Source organism: Diceros bicornis, chromosome 31 (assembly GCF_020826845.1).
Source record: "Diceros bicornis minor isolate mBicDic1 chromosome 31, mDicBic1.mat.cur, whole genome shotgun sequence".
NCBI classification, from domain to species: Eukaryota; Metazoa; Chordata; class Mammalia; order Perissodactyla; family Rhinocerotidae; genus Diceros; species Diceros bicornis.
In genome coordinates, this window is record NC_080770.1 from 10,495,545 (window position 1) to 10,517,029 (window position 21,485).

At 51.9% G+C, this 21,485-nt stretch overlaps 2 protein-coding genes across 2 annotated transcripts; both read left to right on the top strand.

Annotated features, from left to right (window-relative positions):
- The first annotated feature begins 260 nt into the window (after positions 1-260).
- On the top strand, positions 261-8,700 carry MTA2 (metastasis associated 1 family member 2). The gene is made up of 18 exons (XM_058526669.1): positions 261-737; positions 1,473-1,540; positions 1,910-2,003; positions 3,597-3,714; positions 3,847-3,910; positions 4,095-4,212; positions 4,513-4,615; positions 4,794-4,893; positions 5,064-5,252; positions 5,353-5,427; positions 5,551-5,609; positions 5,782-5,879; positions 6,003-6,142; positions 6,404-6,632; positions 6,824-6,913; positions 7,285-7,403; positions 7,509-7,657; positions 7,870-8,700. Exons 1-18 carry the CDS (start codon positions 710-712, stop codon positions 8,033-8,035), a joined length of 2,007 nt encoding a protein of 668 aa, XP_058382652.1. The 5' UTR covers positions 261-709; the 3' UTR covers positions 8,036-8,700.
- A 1,673-nt stretch (positions 8,701-10,373) lies between these two features.
- On the top strand, positions 10,374-21,480 carry TUT1 (terminal uridylyl transferase 1, U6 snRNA-specific). The gene is made up of 9 exons (XM_058526667.1): positions 10,374-10,515; positions 12,070-12,260; positions 15,754-16,069; positions 16,251-16,351; positions 18,152-18,621; positions 19,234-19,343; positions 19,509-19,619; positions 19,787-19,879; positions 20,288-21,480. Exons 1-9 carry the CDS (start codon positions 10,434-10,436, stop codon positions 21,433-21,435), a joined length of 2,622 nt encoding a protein of 873 aa, XP_058382650.1. The 5' UTR covers positions 10,374-10,433; the 3' UTR covers positions 21,436-21,480.
- Positions 21,481-21,485: the final 5 nt, after the last annotated feature.

Genomic DNA, 21,485 nt, shown 5'->3' on the forward strand with positions numbered 1-21,485 from the left:
GAAAAGGGTAGTGCGGAAAGGGTAAGAGAGCGTAGACTATTCATGCAAATAACAGGCAAAGCTGCTTGCAAATAGCTTGGCGAACCGCAAAGGCGCGCGAGTCTTTCGGGCCGCAGGCGGAGCTGCAGGGCTCCGGCGAGGAGAGAGTTAAGCCCAACTCCTCTCTCGCTCTCGGAGGGGGGGCCGAGTTGCAACGGAAATAACCGAGCGCCGGGCCGCCGTTGGCCGGACGGAGCCGAACCTCTTCCGGAAGTAGCCGATCTGTGGGGTCTCGCTCTCCGACCTGAGCCGAGCGCCCGGCCTTGTTCTCCGGCTCGGCCGAAAGTGTTCCGGAAGGAGGCGAACCCCGAGGCGGGCAGGGCAAGCGTTCCCCGGGGCTGGCAGAGCCCAGCGTCTGGTGGGGCTTGGCGGGGGCGGGGGGAGCCGGAGCCTGGCTCCGGTCCGGCGGGAGCCGAGCTCGTTCCGGAAGAAGCCGAGCGGACCGGCGCCGGCCTCGGCGTCTGGGGCGTGAGGCGGTAGCGGCGGCGGCGACAGCGCGGGCCGGGATGAACCGCGACGGCTGAGGCGGCGGAGGTGCCGGCTGCGCGGACCCGACCGAGACTTCCGCGAAGTGCCAGCCCCGCGGTCGGGACTTCGCCTCCAGCCGAGCCCCGTCCCCGCGAGCCGCTCAGACCCCTTTGTGCGGCCGGAGGCGGCGGCGGGAACGGCCATGGCGGCCAACATGTACCGGGTGGGGGGTGAGTACCGGGCGCAGGGGCTGCGGGGCCCGGACGGGAGAGGTCGGGGTCGGGACCGGGGAGGCTCGGCACCCAGCGGCGCGGGAGCCGCGTCTGGGGCGGCGTGGTCCCGAGCGCGGACCGGAACCGGAACCGGGAGCGCGGGGAGCGAGGGTGCGGGGACGGCGCCGCGGCCGGGCGCCGAGACTCGCGGAGAGGCTGGGGCCGCCCCGACGGTACTCGCGGGGCCGCGCCTGGGGCCACGGGGTCGGGGAGTGGGGCTGGGAAGGTGTTTCCGAGGGAGCTGACAGCGCGGGCAGGGGGCGCGAAGGGCCGGCGACCGCTCTGCCACCTGCGGGGGAGCCGCCGGGCGGTTTCCTCTCCCCAGGCGTTATTGTGCGCCTCGGTCGCAAAGGTGGGGGCGCTGAGCGAGAGGGAACAATTGCTCGCTTCGCCGAGACTGGGGTGCAACTCGATCTCCGAGTTGTGGGGACTGCAGGGGGAACCCTCTGCTTCTGGTCTGTTCATTAAGGCTCATTTTTGAGTGAAGGATCTGATTTTAGAACTAGGTGGCTAGGCGTCGGGGGCTGGCGTCGCTTATTAGACTCTCCACTTCCACATTTCAGCGCCCTCTCTACCTGGACTCTCATCGCCTTTTGGTCCACTCAGGCCTACTTTCTCTCCTCCTCCCCTGGTGCTCTGGCTCTCCCATCTCCTCCTCTGATCTTCCCGGTTCTTCCCCACCCCCTCCTACAGATTACGTCTATTTTGAGAACTCCTCCAGCAATCCTTACCTGGTTAGACGGATTGAGGAGCTCAACAAGGTGAGTGGAGCAGTCTCATCCTCCCCCGCAAGTGGTCTCTTTCTTCTGAGGTCTCTAACTGTGGGTGGAAGAGAGACAGAGAGAAAGAAAGAGGACCCTATTCTAAGTACCCATTCATATTCATTCATTCATTCATTCATTCGATGTATTCAGGAAAGGCTATTGAGAGCTTAGTGGGAACTTTACTTTTCTATTTCTTGGGGCCTAAGGAAAGGGATATGGAAGTCTGTCCTTAAATCTAAGTCTCCTTATTCATAATTTCTTGTGTTTTCCTACTTACATCCCTTAGAAACTTATTCACTGTTGTTAGTCTCTTTGTGCCTTTTCACTTTCAAATGACCAGTTTTCACTGCCATTTTTCCCCCTTAGACTGCAAATGGAAATGTGGAGGCAAAGGTTGTGTGCCTTTTCCGGCGAAGAGACATTTCTAGTAGCCTCAACAGCCTGGCTGATAGTAATGCCAGTGAGTGTCTTGGTACCCCCACCCCATCCCGGCCCCCCTTTCTCCCCCTCCCCGTGATCTGAGGCCAGGGCATGTCCCCGCAGGTGTTTCCCCTGGTAGAATGCCCAAGGCAGGGGTGTGAGTTTGGGGGTGGGAAATGCCTGGGCTGTGGAGGGAGGCCTGGAGGGAGGCTTGTTTTTACACGTTGGGGTTGGAAGCAGAGTGGAGAGACCATGATAAGAAAAGCCAGAATATGGCTTGTATGTGAGTGTGTATATATGAATGGTGTGTGTAAAGGAGATGATAGTATTTAAATAGGGGATGAGGAAGAGCTTTAGAGAAGAAGGACCCTTGGGGGACAGTTTTGGGTGTGTTGGAACAATGGGTGGTGACTGAAGGTCAAGGTGAAGAGGAAGAGATTGTACCTAGAAGCCTGCTTTACAGGAAAGCAGGCTTATTTTGTGATCACGAGATAGTGAGAATGCATTGAAGGCAGAGAAGAGGAAGCTAGGAAAGTTTTCTTGCACTTTTTCCTGTTTCTCATCTCTCCTGTTTTCCCTTCTACTCCATTTTACATCTTTATGTTTTCCCTTTGCCCAATCTTTCTTCTCATTATGCTTTCATGTTCTTTTAAAAAATTTATTTCCTTCAGTTTTCCTTAGTTTCTTTTTTCTTTCCCCTTCCTCTTGTTCCTTCTTCCTAAATTATTTTCCTTATTTCAGGCTGCTTTGGGCATGAAGGGGTTAATGAGGAGCTGGGCCTACCAAGTTCTCTGGCCCTCTGGGGTTTCCAGCCTCATCTGGCAGGGGCTGACCTTGGCCTTGTCCAATCAGAAGGGGTGTGGGGGGTGTGGTCCCCCTTGCTTTCGTACATGGTTTCCGGAGCATACAGTGAGGGGTGGAGCCTGCTGCACACCCCCCTTCTCCCTGAGGTTGGGAACAATGCACCAATGAGCCTTGGCCTGTGGCTCTTCTGCCCCCTCCCACTTTGGTTGGCGCCCAGCCAGGTTAACCCTTTGCACTGAGGTTTCAGGGCAAGCTGCAGCTCCTTGGGGAGGAAGGTGTTGGCACTGGCTTGAGAGGTACTATCCTTGAAAGCCCCCCACACAAACTATTATTAGCCAAATAAAAAGTGAGGGATAGTTAGGATTGCATGTGATGTTTAAGAGCAAAGAGTCTCCTGAAATCTGAAAAAAGGAACTGGTAAACACAACCTTGTGTGATATTTTGTCATCTTATTGACTTTCTGGACCTCAGGCTGGTTTGGCAAGAAAGAGACAAGTGTGATATTCTTACTGGGCATGGTGTGGGCAGATTTGTGCTTTATGAGTGGTATCTGAGCCTTGGCATTTCGGTTTGGGATGTATTTCTGTGGCCGCCTTTGTACTCTCAGCAGCTCTTCCCTAAGAGCATTGGTGATGGAGAGTTGGGAGCATCTATAACGGAGGAGAGGGCTAAGAGGGAAAGCTGGTGGGTTAAGGGTGTGGAAGATAGGTACCTGGGGAATGTGAGAAAAACAGCTGAGACAGGAAATGTCTTCCCTGGGCTAGAGTTTCCAAGGTGGCTTCTTTGTGGATTAGGTTCTGACTTGGTTTCTTCTTCCTTAATCTCCCAGGGGAGTTTGAGGAGGAATCAAAGCAGCCAGGGGTGTCGGAGCAGCAGCGACATCAGCTGAAGCACCGGGAGCTTTTTCTTTCTCGACAATTTGAATCGTTACCAGCTACCCACATACGGTATAGGACACTCAGGGCCACTGTGGCCTCATGCACTTGTTTAGAAGGTGGAGAGGAGGGGGTGGTGGATTGGAGATGCTGTGGAGAGGGAATGAGGAGCTCACCTGGGGTTTGCTGACCTCTTTCCTGTAGGGGGAAATGCAGCGTGACCCTCTTGAATGAGACAGATATCTTGAGCCAGTACCTGGAAAAGGAGGTGAGAAAGAGGTGTTGGGAGAAGAGGGAGGGGAGTGGGTATTGCCTCAAAAGGCAAGAGGAAAGCAGGACTGTGATGAGGTAGAGGTTGACAGACTGCCTGTCTTGGGAACTCTGGAAACACCCCCCTGCCCTCTGCCTATGAGGACTGCTGCCCTGCTGACCTTCTCTCTTCCCATCTCCAGGACTGCTTTTTTTACTCACTGGTGTTTGACCCTGTGCAGAAGACACTTCTTGCTGATCAGGGGGAGATCCGAGTTGGTTGCAAATACCAAGCTGAGATCCCAGATCGCCTGGCAGAGGGTATGCAGCAGGACAGACCATTTGGCCGCTGGGTTATCTAACATCATAGTCTCTGTGAATGGTGTGCCCTGGAGTTGTACAGTGCATAGTCTGCAGGGCTCTGTGCTGTGACCCTGACAGACTGGGACCTTAGGAACCTGAAAGGGGCAAGTGGGCACAGTTGGGTGGAGAAGTCTGAGGGTTGAGATGGCTAATAGAATCCAAGCAGAAGATGAAGAGGAACAAGGTGCTGTTGTGAGTGTCAAGACACTGATTATTCCCCCTTCCTTTCCCTGATGATGTCATTTCCCTGTATCCCAGGAGAGTCTGATAATCGGAACCAACAGAAGATGGAGATGAAGGTCTGGGACCCAGACAACCCTCTCACAGACCGGCAGATTGATCAGTTTCTCGTGGTGGCCCGGTGAGGGGTGGGTGGATGGGGAAGATTGGCTGGTGGAGGGGTGGACATAGTTCTGAGTCTCATTCTTAGAGATGGACTTTATTTGGCACGGGTGTGTTCCTTTTTTCTCATCTGGCTTCGTTCCTTAGCCCACTCGCACTTTCTTTTTTCTCTCTTGACTTCTCAATTTCTCCCTTAGAGCTGTGGGGACCTTTGCGAGAGCCCTAGATTGCAGCAGCTCCATTCGGCAGCCAAGCCTGCACATGAGTGCAGCTGCGGCCTCCCGAGATATCACTCTGGTGAGCAGAATTTGGTGGGTAGTTGGGCAGGCTGGGCTTTGTGGGGACCTGAGGAGCCTAAGGACAGGAAAGGAGGGTGTCTCAGAGGGAGTGGGAGGGTTTACAGGGCAGCAGAGAAGTGGTGCTGAGGGTTTCAGGTCATCAGCATTGTTACCCCACCTTCCCTGTAGTTTCATGCAATGGATACGTTGCAAAGGAACGGCTACGACCTGGCCAAGGCTATGTCGACTCTGGTGCCCCAGGGGGGCCCGGTGCTGTGTCGGGATGAGATGGAGGAGTGGTCTGCTTCGGAGGCCATGCTATTTGAGGAGGCCCTGGAGAAGTACGGGAAGGATTTCAACGATATTCGCCAGGACTTTGTAAGTGGATGGGGCTAGGAGGAGAGGTGGAAGAGATGACAGGGGAGGGAACCAGGACCTGGGCCAGATGTCAGCTCATCCTTCTTCCCTCTGCCCTTAGCTACCCTGGAAGTCACTCGCCAGCATAGTCCAGTTTTATTACATGTGGAAAACCACAGACCGCTATATTCAGCAGGTATAGTCTGGGCTAGGGAGGCTGGATCAGAGGCCTCCTGCTCACCTGTGCCTTTGAATTATGACATCCTCCTGCTGAGATGTTCTAATCCTTCTCTTTATTTCTTTTTTTCCCTTCCTGCAGAAAAGATTGAAAGCTGCTGAAGCAGACAGCAAACTGAAACAGGTCTACATCCCCACCTAGTAAGTATGATAGGTGGGAAGATGGGTATGTTTTCCTTCTCTGCCCCCAAGCTGTGCTTTCCTCAGTGATTGGAGGTGGGCAGGGGGCAGGGTCAAATATTATAGAGACAAAATGGAAATGGATTCTTTTCCTTGACCAGTTCCTGGTTTCTCCCCTCGCTGCCCCCATTAGTACGAAGCCAAATCCTAACCAGATCATCTCTGTGGGCTCAAAACCTGGCATGAATGGGGCCGGATTCCAGAAGGGCCTGACCTGCGAGAGCTGCCACAGTGAGTTCCAGAGAGGGGCAGGGATGCTGGAGGTGGGCAGGAGGTCTGCTAAGGCCCAAGAACCTGAAGGGCTCATTGGCATGTTTCCCCTCTGACCTCGCTCTCCTCTCCTTGCTCCTACAGCCACACAGTCTGCCCAGTGGTACGCCTGGGGCCCACCCAACATGCAGTGCCGCCTCTGTGCTTCTTGTTGGATCTACTGGAAGAAGTATGGGGGACTGAAGACCCCAACCCAGCTTGAGGGGGCTGCTCGGGGCACCACAGTAAGGACTCATGGGGGACAGGCAGGGGAGAGCAGTAAGCATATTGACCAGCGCTTTAGGCGAAGGCCAGAACGCCCAACTCCTTATATGGTGATGGTTTGATGTGTGTGTGTGGGTGCTTGGTAGTGGTTGGGGAGCCCGGTGGGTCGTTATGGCAGTAAAGAGATCAGGCAGGACTAAAATGCCCTCTGCAGAGAATGGAAGAAAGAAGGGAGCCTCTGTCCATCTGTGTTCTCCTTTTTTCCTATGTCCTTCTTCCAGGAGCCACACTCGAGGGGTCATTTGTCCAGACCTGAAGCCCAAAGTCTCTCCCCCTATACAACCAGCGCCAACCGGGCCAAGCTGCTGGCTAAGAACAGGCAAACATTCCTGCTCCAAACCACGAAGCTGACCCGTCTTGCCAGACGCATGTGCAGGGACCTGTTACAGCCGAGGAGGGCTGCCCGACGACCCTATGCCCCTATCAATGCCAATGCCATCAAGGCAGAGTGTAAGGGCAGGAGTGGTGGGGCTAGCAGTGGGTCTGGGGTTGCCCTGGCCAGAGACCAGTGTTTCTCTGGATGTTTAGTGAGAGTAGGGATAGTAGGCCATAATGGTTTTGTTAGATTAGACATGGCTCAAGGCCCCAGCAGGGGCCTGAATAGTGAAGTCTCTTCAGAAGCTTTCATCTTTTTTCTCCAGGCTCCATTCGACTTCCTAAGGCTGCCAAGACTCCGCTGAAGATTCACCCTCTGGTGCGGCTGCCCCTGGCAACTATCGTCAAAGATCTGGGTATGGGATGGGGAGCTGGACTGTGGGTACAGGGCAAGTATAGGACGGGGAGCCAGTTAGGGTGGTATCGGGCTCTCAGTCCTTTTACTATCAAGAACCTTCTCTCCTCCTGCTTTGTTCTTTCCCATTGAGTACTAAGAGATTTAGTCTAACAAACTGACCTTTTGTAGGTTAGTAATTTTTTTTCATGAGCTATCCAGTATTACCATACTGATTTGACAAGGTCACATTCAGGTGTGATTTTTGAAATAACTGGTAATTGCTTACCAGATGCCTCCCCCATCACTACTTTTGGGGATGCCCAGGAAAACTTCATAGAGAAGAGAAAGTATGAAAGTTCTCTAAGTTTTCTTTTGTTTTTGTCCTGGCAGTGGCCCAGGCGCCTCTGAAACCAAAAACACCTCGAGGTACTAAGACACCGATCAACAGGAACCAGCTGACCCAGAACCGGGGACTGGGGGGCATTATGGTGAAACGGGCCTATGAGACTGTGAGTTGACAGGATGGAGTGGGCCAAACTGAGTTTGGTGGGCTTTTATTTCTGATAGGAGTCTGAGAGAGTCCCCTCTCATTGTGCTGCCCCACCCTTTTTCAGATGGCAGGGGCAGGGGTCCCCTTCTCTGCCAATGGAAGGCCTCTGGCCTCAGGGATTCGCTCAAGCTCACAGCCAGCAGCCAAGCGTCAGAAACTAAACCCAGCTGATGCCCCCAATCCTGTGGTATTTGTGGCCACAAAAGATACCAGGTAGGGAGCGCACCATGGGAGGGGCTGAGAGGTTGACTACCTAGGTTGGTGGGTATGGGAAATAGGAGTATCTGAGAAAGACCAGCTCCAGGAAGACTGGGTGCAGGGTAGGGATGCCAGAAGAATGAGCCGGAAGAACTGCAGTGTGGAATGTGGGGTTTTACCTCGAGGGTCTTAGCCTTCCTGACTCTTCCTGGTCTCTTTCTGGCCAGGGCCCTGCGGAAGGCTCTGACCCACCTGGAAATGCGGCGAGCTGCCCGTCGGCCCAACTTGCCCCTGAAGGTGAAGCCACCACTGATAGCAGTGCGGCCCCCAGTCCCGCTACCTGCACCCTCACATCCTGCCAGCACCAATGAGCCCATTGTCCTGGAGGACTGAGCATCTGTGGGGAAGGGAGGTGGGCTGAAAGCTAAAGGGTGGGTGCCCAGGGCACTCAGCCTCCCTTCCCTCTAGTATCAAAGGGAGTGAGGAGTGAGGGAGGGAGGGAGCAAGTGAGTGTGTGTCCTTGGAGGGGTTGGGCGCCCTCTGGTGTTACTACTTCGAGGCTTGTCCCCTCCAATGCTTCTCCATGCCTGGTGATGGAGGGCAGACTGCAGGAACTTGGCCCATTGTGGGAACCTAGCCTGTTTTGGGGGGTAGGACCCACAGTTGTCTTGGACAGTTTTGGGGGGAGGGTTTTTTAATTTTTTAAAAATTTTGCCTCCCTTTGTGAAAGGGGATGGAGGAGGGGAAGAGTATACAGATATCAGGAGGTGGTACCTGGTTGGGGGAGGGGGCGTGCACTGCCATGACTGCCATGTCTATCTTTTTTTTTTTCTAATTGGGGGTTTCTCTTCCTGTCCGGTGTCCGGACTTTCCTAATTGGAGTTCGAGGCCCCTAAGCTGGCATCAACCCCAGCCCATGCTCGCTCTTTCCTTCCCTCCCCTTGTCCCCTCCGCCTTTTGTACGCCAATTCTCAGAAATAAAGATCTTTTGTCCGTTTTTTTAACCTCGGATTCTGTAATTGGTTCTTATAGTAACAAATAAAAAGCTGTTTTCTTCAGCTCCTCCTGGCTCAGCTGTTCTCTGCCATGGGTGCATGTGCATGCGTGTGTGTGTGTGTGTGTTGGGGGTGTGTGTCTTTGGGAAAATAAAGGACAAAGGACCCTAAGGAAGGTACAGATGGGGCTTGCCCTGGGAACAGCGTTATGAGCTATGCAGCCTCGACGGGCAGTCTGCTGCAGCTCTCTTTCTCCTGGGACCCAAACTGCTCCCCAGCTCCCTGTGGTGCTGGAGCCCAAGCAGCACCTTGGCCCAGACTGATTCAAAGCAGTTGGGATGAGCTGGTTTTCTGGATGGCTGGTGGCCTCCGTGGGGGTGAGGGTGGGGGTGGGGGTGGGGGGCGTGAAGGTGCTTTTTCCTGTATTTCCCAACTCTTACTTCCCTCTCCCTTTTACTTAGGGAATTCTGGGAACTGCTAGAGGCCAAGGCAGGATGTAGTCCACCTTGAGCAGTACTGCAGGCTCTTACCACCTAGCTCTGTGGTGTATTTGCACAGAAGGCTCCCTCAGCAACTGCCTTGATATCGGGGTCCACTCTAGTGCTGTTCCCTGCCTTTTTAGGTTTGGGAGACAGAGATTAGACAGCTGAGCTGGGCCCAAGAGGAGGAGCACCTTAGGAGACAACAAGAAGTTAAGCCTACTGTGCTCCTTGGGTACTTCCTTTGGAGATGGGGAACAGCTTCAGCAGTTGTGACTTGCTCAAGGTTACAGACCTTGAGATGACTGCCTCAGGTCCACTGCTCTTTCCACAGTCCAAAGCTGTGGGCTGATCAACAGCAAGCGCTGCTCAGCCTATCCGATAGTCTCCTCCATCTCATGGTCCCTTGTCCCTAGGGCCTCCCCAGCTCCCTTTCTCTCTCCCCATCCTGAGCCTACACTTCGGTAGTATTGGGAGGAACTGGCCACAAGCCCAGTCTGGGGGAAAGCGGCATCCTCCAATGTCTTCACTCAGTTGCCACCATAGTAGGTTCTGTCGCACGCCTCGAAGTGGGCCAGTGGCTCTGGCGCCTCGTGAGTACCCTCCACGCAACCCACTATCTCGGAAGGAAAGCCCAGCTCACGAGGACAGCAGCGATCTGGCTGTGGCCTCGTGGAGTCCGCAAGGTGCCCAGTGGGGGCGTAGCTCCCCAAGCAGGGCTAGGAAGGGGTCGCAGACCACCCATTTTGGGGGAGGACCCAGGGCAGAGGGAGAGAGTAACAGCCCTGAGGAGTTGGAGAATCCAGGGACAGCTCTGGGCTTCGTAGAGGCTGCTCATCCTCCGCCTTTATTCGCGAGGTAAATATGGGGTTGAGGATACAGCAGCGCGGGGCTCTTCTGCCCCTTGAAGGAGGGCACAGCCCGCCCACGACCACCCAGCATAGAAACAGCCGGCTGTCAAGGAGGGGGGCCCGCATGCAACCCGGCGCCGGCTTTTGTGGCCACTGTTATGAATATTCACGATTCTTTGGGCCAATCAACGCCTGAACAGTTCAGAGTACACCAATCAGCTTACCGCATGCAGATAAGCATCGTAGATGGGCGGCTTTTCCCACAGCCGGTTGAGTTAACACAGTCTGGAAACGGTACCCTGAGTCGAAGAAGCTTGGTTTCCGGAGGAGTGTGCGCGCGCGATTGGCCGATGTACGTCACTTCCTGTGGACTGGCGGAAGTTGCTTCCTGGCGCGTTGCGATTTGTGGAAGTGAGTTCCGGTGCTGGCAGAGGTGGTAGTATTTTGTCGGTACCGGAGAGTCGTGATGGCGGCGGTGGATTCGGATGTCCAATCGCTGCCGCGTGGGGGTTTCCGCTGCTGCCTCTGCCACGTCACTACAGCCAACCGTAAGCGGTGGCTAGACAGGGGGGTGGTTGTGGGCTTTCGTCTCTGGGTCTTAGCGAAAGTTATGGTTATAGGTCATGGTTCTTGTCAAGTCGGTTGTAGGGTCACTCACCTCCGTTTTCACTCCACCCGTCCGAAGGGATTAGAGAGTGAGCAAAGTCCCACCACCTTGCCCCTCTCCTTCCCAGTATCCGAAATCTCCACGACGAAAGCCTCGCTATTTTATTGACCCTTTAACCGTCATCTATTGGACATTCCCTTTGTGCCTGGTACTCTCCTGGGCTCTAGGGTGGGGAGAGGGGATTCACAGATGAAGGAGCTGCCCATCTAGAGATGGAGACAATTTCGGTGCTCTATAGATATATTTGGAGAGCTCTGGGACCACAGAGAAGGTAGTAGTTAAGTCACGGACGCCCTACAGAGGAGCTACCCAAAGGCAGAGATGGGGGAAGTAGCATGGCTTGCATGCCTGGAAGGTGGGTTTGGAAAAGTAAACAAGGTCCTTGTGCGACAGTACAAGGGGCTCTATGAAACCTCAAATTCCACTTTTGAAGTTTGGAATCATGATCTTCCCGAAACAGAATCTTCTGTTCTTCTTTTTCTTTGTGAATGGCACTATCTGTCCAGTAGGGCAAGCCAGAAATCCAAGATGGTCTTCTTTGGCTCCACGTCTACATTGGTTACATGGAGCAGTGACTCAGAATATAATAAAAATAAAAATAGCAGCTAACTTTTCCTACATTCACCATGTTCCAGACTCTGCCAAGTGTTATATATGTAATACGTTTGTAGTAGGTACTGTTATTATCTCCATTTTATATTTGAGGAAACTGATGCACAGAGAGGTTAAGAAACTTGCCCAAGGGCCAACCCCCTGGCGTAGTGGTTAAGTGCGCGTGCTCCGATGCTGGTGACTCGGTTTTGGATCCTGGGTGTGCACCAAAGCACCAGCTTGTCAGGCCGTGCTGTGGCTGGGTCCCATATAAAGTAGAGGAACATAGGCACAGATGTTAGCCCAGGCCCAGTCTTCCTCAGCAAAAAGAAGAGGATTGGCATGGATGTTAGCTCAGAGCTGATCTTCCTCACAAAAAAAAAAAAAAAAAAAGAAGCTTACCCAAGATCTCACACAGCTTGACAAAGCTGGGATTTGAACTTGGGCAGGGTGATGTCAGACCCTGCACTTGCAGTGTCTACACCATACTCAGAGGGAATAGTCTAGGGTCCTGATTTATTTAGTTCTTCTGTTTATGACCTGGATAAGTTACCTGTTAATTTCTTTACAACTTGCAGATATTGCTCTACCTAGCACTTACAGAGGTTTAAGAAATACTTGTAGTGTAGCCTGTTCTCCTGGGGACCACTTAGAGAGAATGCCCTATATCGACAAGTGGACAAGAGAGGAAAGTGAGAGGAGCCAGAACTTTGTAAATTCAAAGGTCACACTTTCTCTGGCTTGGAAGGATCAGTAGGATTTAGGCATGCAGAGAACCAAGTCAGGGGGTAGGTACACTGAAGAGTGATTCAGATGTTTTTGTCTCACACTTATGTCTTTGCAGGACCCAGCCTAGATGCCCACCTGGGAGGCCGGAAGCACCGGCACCTGGTAGAACTACGAGCTGCCCGAAAGGCCCAGGGACTTCGAAGCGTGTTTGTCAGTGGCTTTCCCCGGGATGTGGATTCTACTCAGCTCTCTGAGTACTTCCAGGCATTTGGACCTGTGGCCAGTGTTGTCATGGACAAGGACAAGGTAGAGCGAATGGCTGTCGGGGTAAAGAATGAGTCAGGTGTGCTGCATACCAAAAGAAACAAGAGAGAAGCCAGCACCCTGTTTGGGCTGGTTCCCCGTGTGGCTTGTCTTTGGTGGACACCTCTGCAGTACTTGGGCTAGTCCAGCTTTGTGAGCCCCACTTCACCCTCCAGCCCCTGCTGGGATTTTATCAGTTCATCAGATTCTGTCACTGGGGGCTTGTTGGTCATTTATTTTTTCAGTCAATCTTTTATTTGCCAAATATTTATTAACTGCTAACTTTGTACTAGGCACAGTGCTTAGAGCTGCATTCTGAGTAGTGAATAGGGTATATGTGGTCCCTGCTTGCACAGAGCTTACAGTTTAGTGGATAAAGTAGATAGTTGAATGAATAATTACAGTGACCATACCATTGGGAGATGTATCCTAACCCCACAAGAGACTGGTTGATAGACCAGCTAGCAGTTTAGTAACTTATACTGAGAGGTACTGAGGTGGTCTGGTCAGAACACCCTGTTCTCTGGACAGTGCTAGACAAACAAACTTGTTCTTTGTGGTCCTTTTTGTCTTGCTTCCATGCAGACCTTTTGTCAGTGTCTCTTTAGTCCCTTGAAGAAAGTTCACTGTTGTGGTGTTGTGTTCTGTGGTCATAACTGTAGTTCTGAGGCTGCACTCTAGTTCTGTAGGGGTGGCTTAGGTGATCCCACATCTCCTTAGCAGCCCAGGTCGTCTCTTAGGATAGGGTGGGGTGTGTTTTTCTTAGAGATTGCATTCAGCAGCTGACCCACAATGGCTTAAACAAAAGGGGTTTAATTGTTCTCTTTTAACGAGAAGTCCAGACTTAGGCAGTCCAGCGTTTTACTGTTTTCCTGCTCTGTCATTATTGGCACATGGCTCTCACTTCAGGGTTGTGATAATGCTACTTCCACATCCTAAGGCAAGAAGAAGGGCAGGTTGAAGGGCAGAGTATAAAAGCCATTGTCTGCTGAGTCTGAACCCTCCCCCCCTTTTCTTTATTTCCCAGGAAAATACCTTTTCCAGAGGCTTCTTCAGTAGACTTCTACTTATAGCTCATTGGTCAGAACTCTACTGCATGGTTATCCCTAGCTACAGGCAAGCCTGGGAAATGAAGTTTTTTTTTAGCTGGGCACTTTGCCCTTCTGAACAAAAATTGGGGTTCTGTTAGTAAGGAAGAAAGGGAGAATGTATACTGGGTGGGCAATTGGCAGTGTCTGCCCCAGGTTACTTCTTCAGAAAGCTCAGGGCTGGCCCTGTGGCTTAGTGGTTGGGTGCGCGCACTCCGCTACTGGCGGCCCGGGTTCGGATCCCAGGCGCGCACTGATGCACCGCTGGTCCCGTGATGCTGAGGCGGCATCCCACATGCAGCAACTGGAAGGATGTGCAACTATGACATGCAACTGTCTACTGGGGCCTTGGGGAGAAAAAGGGGGAAAAAAAAAAGAAAGCTCAGTGTCCCCATTTTTGGTCATATTTATTTCAGTTATAAAGAATGATCTTTTTCTGAACTTAAACCTCGAGTTTCTGAGGCTTCTAATTATTATAACAATAATGAATAAAATTTTTATTGAGCAATTACTGTGTACAAATTAGTGCTAAGTACTCTACATACAATACCTCATTTGATCTCCACAACATTTCCTTTTTTTTTTTTTTTTTTTTTTGCTGAGGAAGATTAGACCTGAGCTGACATCTGTCGCCAATCCTCCTCTTTTTGCTGAGGAAGACTGGCCCTGGGCTAACATCTGTGCCCATCTTCCTCTACTTTATATGGGACGCCGCCACAGCACGGCTTGACAAGCGGTGTGTCGGTGCACGCCCGGGATCCGAACCCTGGGCCACCGCAGCGGAGCACGCACACTTAACTGCTATGCCACCAGGCCGGCCCTTCCACGACATTTCCTTGAGGGAGATCGTCACTGGGAAGTGGAGATTTGGGGGTTTAAGCCCCTACTTGGGAGGCAGTCACAAGTTACTTATTGTAAAATGGGAATAATAATACATACCTTGTAGGAGTCTTATGAGACTTAGAAATAGCTTATGTGAACTGTTTGGTTTATAATAAGCCCTCATTAAATGGTGACTCTAGCTGGGGATGCTGGTATTGAGAGGAGATAAATGTCCAGGACACAGCTTCTGAATCTGCTAATCCTGCCATTCTTGATGCCTTCTGTGGGATTCTTGAGAGAAATATGTGCACAGAGACAAGGCCAGGCATAGAGCCACCTAATTTCTAGCTGGGCCTTTGGTTGTATACTTGGTGTTGAACCACAGGCTGGTGAGCTGTGTGATTCCTCAGAGTCAGAAGATCGGCCTGGGCAGGTCCAAGTGGCTGCCTTTCTCCTTGGTTTCACTTTGGTTCTTTGCTCTGTTTGGCACAAGGGTAGAAGTGAGAGTAGGAAGGGTACCCCCTTTTATTTTCAATTGAGATATGACTTACATAGCATAAAATTCATCTTTTTAAAGTATACAATTCAGTGGTTGTAAGTATATTTACAAAGTTCTACAACCATCACTACTATATAATTCCAGAATGTTTTCATCACCCCAAAAAGAAATTGCATACCCGTTATCACTCATTCCCCATCTGTGATTCAGGCCTGTGTAGTGGCGAAGCCATCCCCCTAGTTAATTTTTTATATGGTGTGAGGTAGGGGTCTAACATCATTCTTTTGCATGTGGCTGTCCAGTTGTCCCAGCACCATGTGTTGAGAAAACTGTTCTTTCCCCATCGAATGTTCTTAGCACCTTTGTTGAAAATGGTTTACCATAGATGTACATGTTTATTTCTGGAGTCTCAATAACATTCCCTTCATATGAATGTCTGTCTTTATGCCACTACTACACTGTCTTGATTACTGTGGAGGGTACCTTTTTATAGGTAGGATGAGGCTTTAGCTTTACCACTGAAGAGAATATGAAAGAATATGGACTTGTGCCCCAAAGCAGTCATATCTTTTCCTGCTCCTGCTAACATTTTACCTTTTGAAAAAAACATGGCCCAAAAATTTCATTGAACTCAGCCAAATCATAGCAGCATGCTGTCATATTGCTGTTATTCCTGGATGGTAAGTTTGTCAAAGATAGGGTTTATGTGTTTGTATTTATGCCTAGCACAGTGCTCATTACATGGATTCTTAATCAATATTAAGAGTCTAATTAAAGCAGGAAAAGTTAGGGGATTGATGGGTCATGGTATAGCAGTGAAATCACATTACTGGCAAGAGGAGGGGAGGATGAAACAAGTCAAATGAGATTTTCAGAGGCAAGCTGGGCTGAGAGTAAAATGTGTGGGATAGAAGTGAGGGAGAGAATTGCTTTTCTAAATATGTTCCCTGTTGTTACAGAAACATTAAGCAAATATTCTCAATTTATAGGGTGGTCCCCACTTCAAAGATTCCCACCCACTATCAGACTGTGTGTCTGGATTCTTGGTTCCAAAACCATCATCCCTGCCCCTGTTGTGGTTTGCCAGGGAGTGTTTGCCATCGTGGAGATGGGGGATGTGGGTGCCCGGGAAGCTGTCCTGTCACAGCCCCAGCACAGCCTGGGAGGACATCGCCTGCGGGTCCGACCACGGGAGCAGAAAGAGTTCCAGAGCCCCGCCTCCAAATCCCCCAAGGGAGCGGCCCCCGACAGTCACCAGCTGGCCAAAGCACTCGCTGAGGCTCCTGACGTGGGGGCACAAATGGTAAAGCTCGTGGGGCTGAGGGAGTTGTCCCAGGCTGAGCGGCAGCTTCGGAGCCTCGTGGTGGCCCTGATGCAGGAGGTCTTCACAGAGTTCTTCCCTGGTAAGTCACCTCCCTCACTGTGTCTGTGCCCTCCCTGTCCTTCCCTCTCCTGCGTCTGCGCCCAGTCTCCCCTCAGCTAGTGGTGTGTTTGTTTGCTCTTCCTCCTTCATGCCCCAGTATGTCCTTCCACCCTCTACTCTTCCCAATGTCTCTTGACCTTTATTCTCCACTCGGCACCCAGGCTGTGTGGTCCATCCCTTTGGCTCTTCCATAAATAGCTTCGACGTCCACGGCTGTGATCTTGACCTCTTCCTGGATCTGGGTGACTTGGAAGAGCCCCAGGTGAGTGACCAGGGAGGCAGTTGGGAAGTGTCATGTGACTCTGGGCAAGCAGTTACCTCTCATGCCTCAGTTCCTCATCTGTAAAATGGAGACAGTGGGACCCACCTGACAGGGTTATTGTAATTGGAGAAATGTGAATGTGGCTGGGTACTCAATAGGATAAAAATGAATTGACATGGGATAGATAGCATTTATAACAGGAAAACACTAGATTTCAAAATGGTGTGTATCTTGTCTTATTTTGGAAAAAATATATATAAAAGGACATACAATAAGGTAATTTCTGGGTTAAGTTTTTGCTCATCTGTATTTTCTGACATCTATCTGCTTGTGGAATAGGAAAGGGTTATGTTTCTTTTCTTTTTTTTGTGAGGAGATCAGCCCTGTGCTAACATCTGCCAATCCTCCTCTTTTTTTTGCTGAGGAAGACTGGCCCTGGGCTAACATCCATGCCCATCTTCCTCCACTTTATATGGGACGCTGCCACAGCGTGGCTCGCCAAGCAGTGCGTTGGTGTGCACCCGGGATCTGAACCGGTGAACCCTGGGCCGCTGCGGCAGAGTGCACGCACTTAACCGCCTGTCCCACTGGGCCGGCCCCAAGGGTTATGTTTTTTTTTTTTTTTTAAGATTTTATTTATTTATTTTTTCCCCCCCAAAGCCCCAGTAGATAGTTGTATGTCATAGTTGCACATCCTTCTAGTTGCTGTATGTGGGACACAGCCTCAGCATGGCCGGACAAGCGGTGCGTCGGTGCGCACCTGGGATCCGAACCCGGGCCTCCAGCAGCGGAGTGCACGCACTCAACCGCTAAGCCACGGGCCGGCCCGGTTGTGTTTTTAAAAGCCTTTATTTTTTAGAACTGTTTTAGTTTCACAGTAAAATTGAGCAGAAAGTACGAAGTTCCCAGATACCTTCTGCCCTGCAAAAGGGGTTATTTTTAAAATAAAATTTCTTTTATCATTCTCTGTCTACACACAAACACATTATTTTTGTTTTCTGAATCATTTGAGAGTAGGTGGCATCCATCATTATCCTATACCTCTTACTATTCCAGTGTGTGGCACCTAAGAACCAAGATATTCTAGTGTCAACCACAGCACAATTATCAATTTGAGGAAGTATTACACTGGTACAAGTGTACAACTTTACCAGACTTTAATCTACATTCCATTCTCCAATTGGGTCAGCTACTTTGACAGTGGACTGTTGTGTTGTCTTTTTTAATCTGGAACAGTTCCTCTGCCTTTTTTTTTTTTTTTTTTTGTGAGGAAGATCAGCCCTGAGCTAACATCCATGCTAATCCTCCTCTTTTCGCTGAGGAAGACTGGCTCTGAGCTAACATCTATTGCCAATCCTCCTCCTTTTTTTTTTCCCCCAAAGCCCCAGTAGATAGGTGTATGTCATAGTTGCACATCCTTCTAGTTGCTGTATGTGGGACTTGGACTCAGCATGGCCGGAGAAGCGGTGCGTCGGTGCGCGTCCGGGATCCGAACCCGGGCCGCCAGTAGCGGAGCGCGCGCACTTAACTGCTAAGCCACAGGGCCGGCCCTCCTCTGCCTTTTTTTGTCTTTCATTACAATGACATTTTTGCAGAATACAGACCATTTATTGTATGGCATTAAAAGGTTATTTTTAATTAAAAAAATATTGTACGGAGTAAATGACTTAATATATATAAAGCCCTTAGAATAGGGCCTGGCAGGTAAGCAGTAAGTAACAGATATATCTTGGGGACGGGAATGTTCCTGGCTTGGGGTACAGCAGGAGAAGCATTCACTCAGCTCATTTCCATCCCCAGCCAGCCCCAAAGGCTCCTGACTCTCCATCCTTGGACTCAGCCCTTGCGTCCCCAGTGGATCCTCAAGCCCTGGCCTGCACCCCAGCCTCCCCTCCAGACTCGCAGCCTCCAACCTCTCCCCAAGATTCAGAAGCCCTGGACTTTGAAATCCCATCTTCCTCCCTGGCACCACGGACTCCGGACTCTGCTTTGGCCTCTGAGACCCTCGCCTCTCCCCAGTCCCTGCCTCCAGCCTCACCACTGCAGGAGGACCGGGGCGAGGCGGACCCGAGGAAGGCTCTGGAACGAACGGAGGCCCTGAACGGGGAGAAAACAGAGGGCGTAGCCATGCTGGAGCTGGTGGGATCCATTCTTCGGGGCTGTGTCCCTGGAGTGTACCGAGTCCAAACAGTGCCCTCTGCCCGACGTCCTGTGGTCAAGTTCTGCCATCGGCCTTCAGGTCTCCACGGTGACGTCTCCCTCAGTAACCGGTACCTTTGTTTAAGAGGGTGGTTGGGGAAGGCCAGCTGAGCATTCTGGGGTGGCTGAGGAGGGAGCCCTGGTGTGGGACTGTCCTGCATCTCCTGAGCCTCAAGGGTATCCTTGTTTGGTCCCATCCCCCTTTCTGCCACTCATCTCCTTTCTGGCTTCCACGTCAATGTTCGTAAAGTGTGTTTCTTAGAATACTGTTTTTAAGAGATTTAGAAAAGAGTTCCATGGTTGAATATGTTTGGGAAATGCTAAGTTAAATGCACAGGTTTCTTCCTTCCCCCTCCTCCCCTACTGCCTCTTTCCTTCTCTTTCTCCTGTCCTCCCATTCTCCCTCCCTTCCTGTCTTTGTTGCTTTGCATACTAAAGGCTCTGAGCAGCCTTATAATAACATGCTCTGTGAATGTCCGAGACATTCTTAGGATGTAGTGTTTCCCAAACACATTTGGCGTTTTGTACATCCTCTCACAAGACCAGTGTGTCAGCAAACACTTTGGAAACCCTCTTTTGGCCTTATTTCAGCTGGCCCCCAGTGCGCAAGTCTGGAGTGAGAGCTGGGGATGATAGGTCAGAGGGTTCCCAAGTCCTCACACCCTTGTCTCCCTTTGTCCCAGGCTGGCCCTGCATAACTCCCGCTTCCTGAGTCTCTGCTCTGAGCTGGACGGACGAGTACGGCCCCTCGTGTACACCCTCCGCTGCTGGGCTCAGGGTCGAGGGCTGGCAGGTGAGAATGAATCAAGACAGACTTGGGGCTGGGTTGGTGTCAGGGCAAAGGCAGGGATTCAGGGAGAGAAAGACAGGCAGGTACAGGAACCGGGGTTGAGAAAACCGCCAAGGAGGGGATCGGAGGCACCTCTAATCTAACTGGAATTATTGATTATTTACCCAGGGAGTGGCCCCCTTCTCAATAACTACGCCCTGACCTTGCTCGTGATCTATTTCCTTCAGACCAGGGACCCTCCTGTGTTGCCCACTGTGGCCCAGCTCACCCAGAAAGCAGGTACAGCAGCCCAGCCTCCACTTTCGATCTTGTTAGCTTTCTCTCTCTTCTTCACCTCGCTTAGATACACTAAGCTACCCTGGGAATCAGATGTCTCTGCTATCACCCTCGTTTCCATCCCCATTTTCCTGCTTCTGGACTGACTCTCACCTTTTTTACTTTCACAGGTGAGGGTGAACAGGTAGAGGTTGATGGCTGGGACTGTAGCTTCCCCAGGGATGCCTCGAGACTGGAGCCCAGCACCAATAAGGAGCCCCTGAGTGAGTCTGGGGAGCCTGGTAGAGGACTAATAAATGATGTTAATCACAATAGTAGGAAACATACCTCCCACAGTTACTGTGTGCCAGGCATGGCTCTCACAGCAACCTCGTGTGAGAGCTAATATTATTGCCATTTGACGGATGAAGAAACCATGCCTTGGAGTAATTAAGTGGCTTGCCCAAGGTTACACTGTTAGCAAGGGGAAGGAGCAGCATCTGGGGCAGGACGTGGCTGGGGGCACAGGGAGAGAGGCTTGACCTCTTGTGTGTAGGGATCAGAGGAGCCTGGCTTCTGGGCACTCTTCTGAGCCCCTTGGAAGGGAAAAAGAAAGTCCTGCTGAGGGAGTGGCTCTGCTGCAGGGCTTATCTCAGCTGTGGCCCTTTTCCCTGGTTTTCCTCTTGCTCCAGGTTCCCTGCTAGCCCAGTTCTTCTCCTGCGTCTCTTGCTGGGATCTTCGTGGCTCACTGCTGTCCCTGCGGGAGGGTCAGGCACTGCCTGTGGCAGGGGGCCTGCCCTCTAATCTCTGGGAGGGTCTGCGCCTTGGCCCCATGAATCTCCAGGACCCCTTTGACCTGAGCCACAATGTGGCAGCCAATGTGACCAGCCGGGTGGCCGGGCGGCTACAGAACTGCTGCCGAGCAGCAGCCAATTATTGCCGAAGCCTCCAGTACCAGCGCCGTTCCTCCCGGGGTCGGGACTGGGGGCTGCTCCCCCTCCTGCAGCCCAGTTCCCCTAGTGCCCTGCTGTCTGCAACACCCATCCCCTTACCTGCTGCTCCCTTCACCCAGCTCACTGCTGCCCTGGTCCAGGTGTTAAGAGAAGCATTGGGGTGCCATATAGAACAGGGAACCAAGAGACTGCGGTCAGAGGGAGGTGGAACTGGGGAGTCTCCCCAGGGAGGGACAAGCAAAAGATTGAAACTAGATGGAGAGGAAAAAAGCTGTGAGGAGGGGAAGAAGGAGCAGCAGGAATGTGCAGGGGACCACCGCGAAGATGGGGTGGAAGAAATGGTTGTAGAGGTTGGCGAGACGGTGCAGGACTGGGCCATGCGGAGCCCTGGGCAGCCAGGGGAGCTGCTCCTGACAAGCAAGCATCTAGCCACGGGAGAAGAGGGGCAGTCAAGCCATGTAGCGCTGGCAGAGCAGGGGCCCCAAGGACCTGAGGTGGCCCGAGAAGGGTCCCAAGGTGAGACAGGGAAGGGGGTGTTGCTCTCCTCAGTGAGCTGGCGCTGTGCCTTGTGGCACCGAGTGTGGCAGGGGCGGCGGCGTGCCCGGAGACGCTTGCAGCAGCAAACCAAGGAAGGAGGTGGAGGTGGCGCTGGCACAGGAGCAGAGTGGCTGGCGACTGAGGCTCGGGTGACCCAGGAGCTGAGAGGACTGAGCAGTGCTGAACAGAGGCCAGAGGCTGAGCCGCTTCTGACCTTTGTGGCGGCTGCCTCCCAGGCTGACCACACTCTCACCGTGACTCCACTCCGGGATGCCCAAGGCCTGTTCCCTGATCTCCATCATTTCTTACAGGTTTTCCTCCCTCAAGCACTTAGAAATCTCCTAAAGTGAAGACAGGGCCCTAAAGGGCAATAAAGCTGCTAGTTTAATAAACACTACAG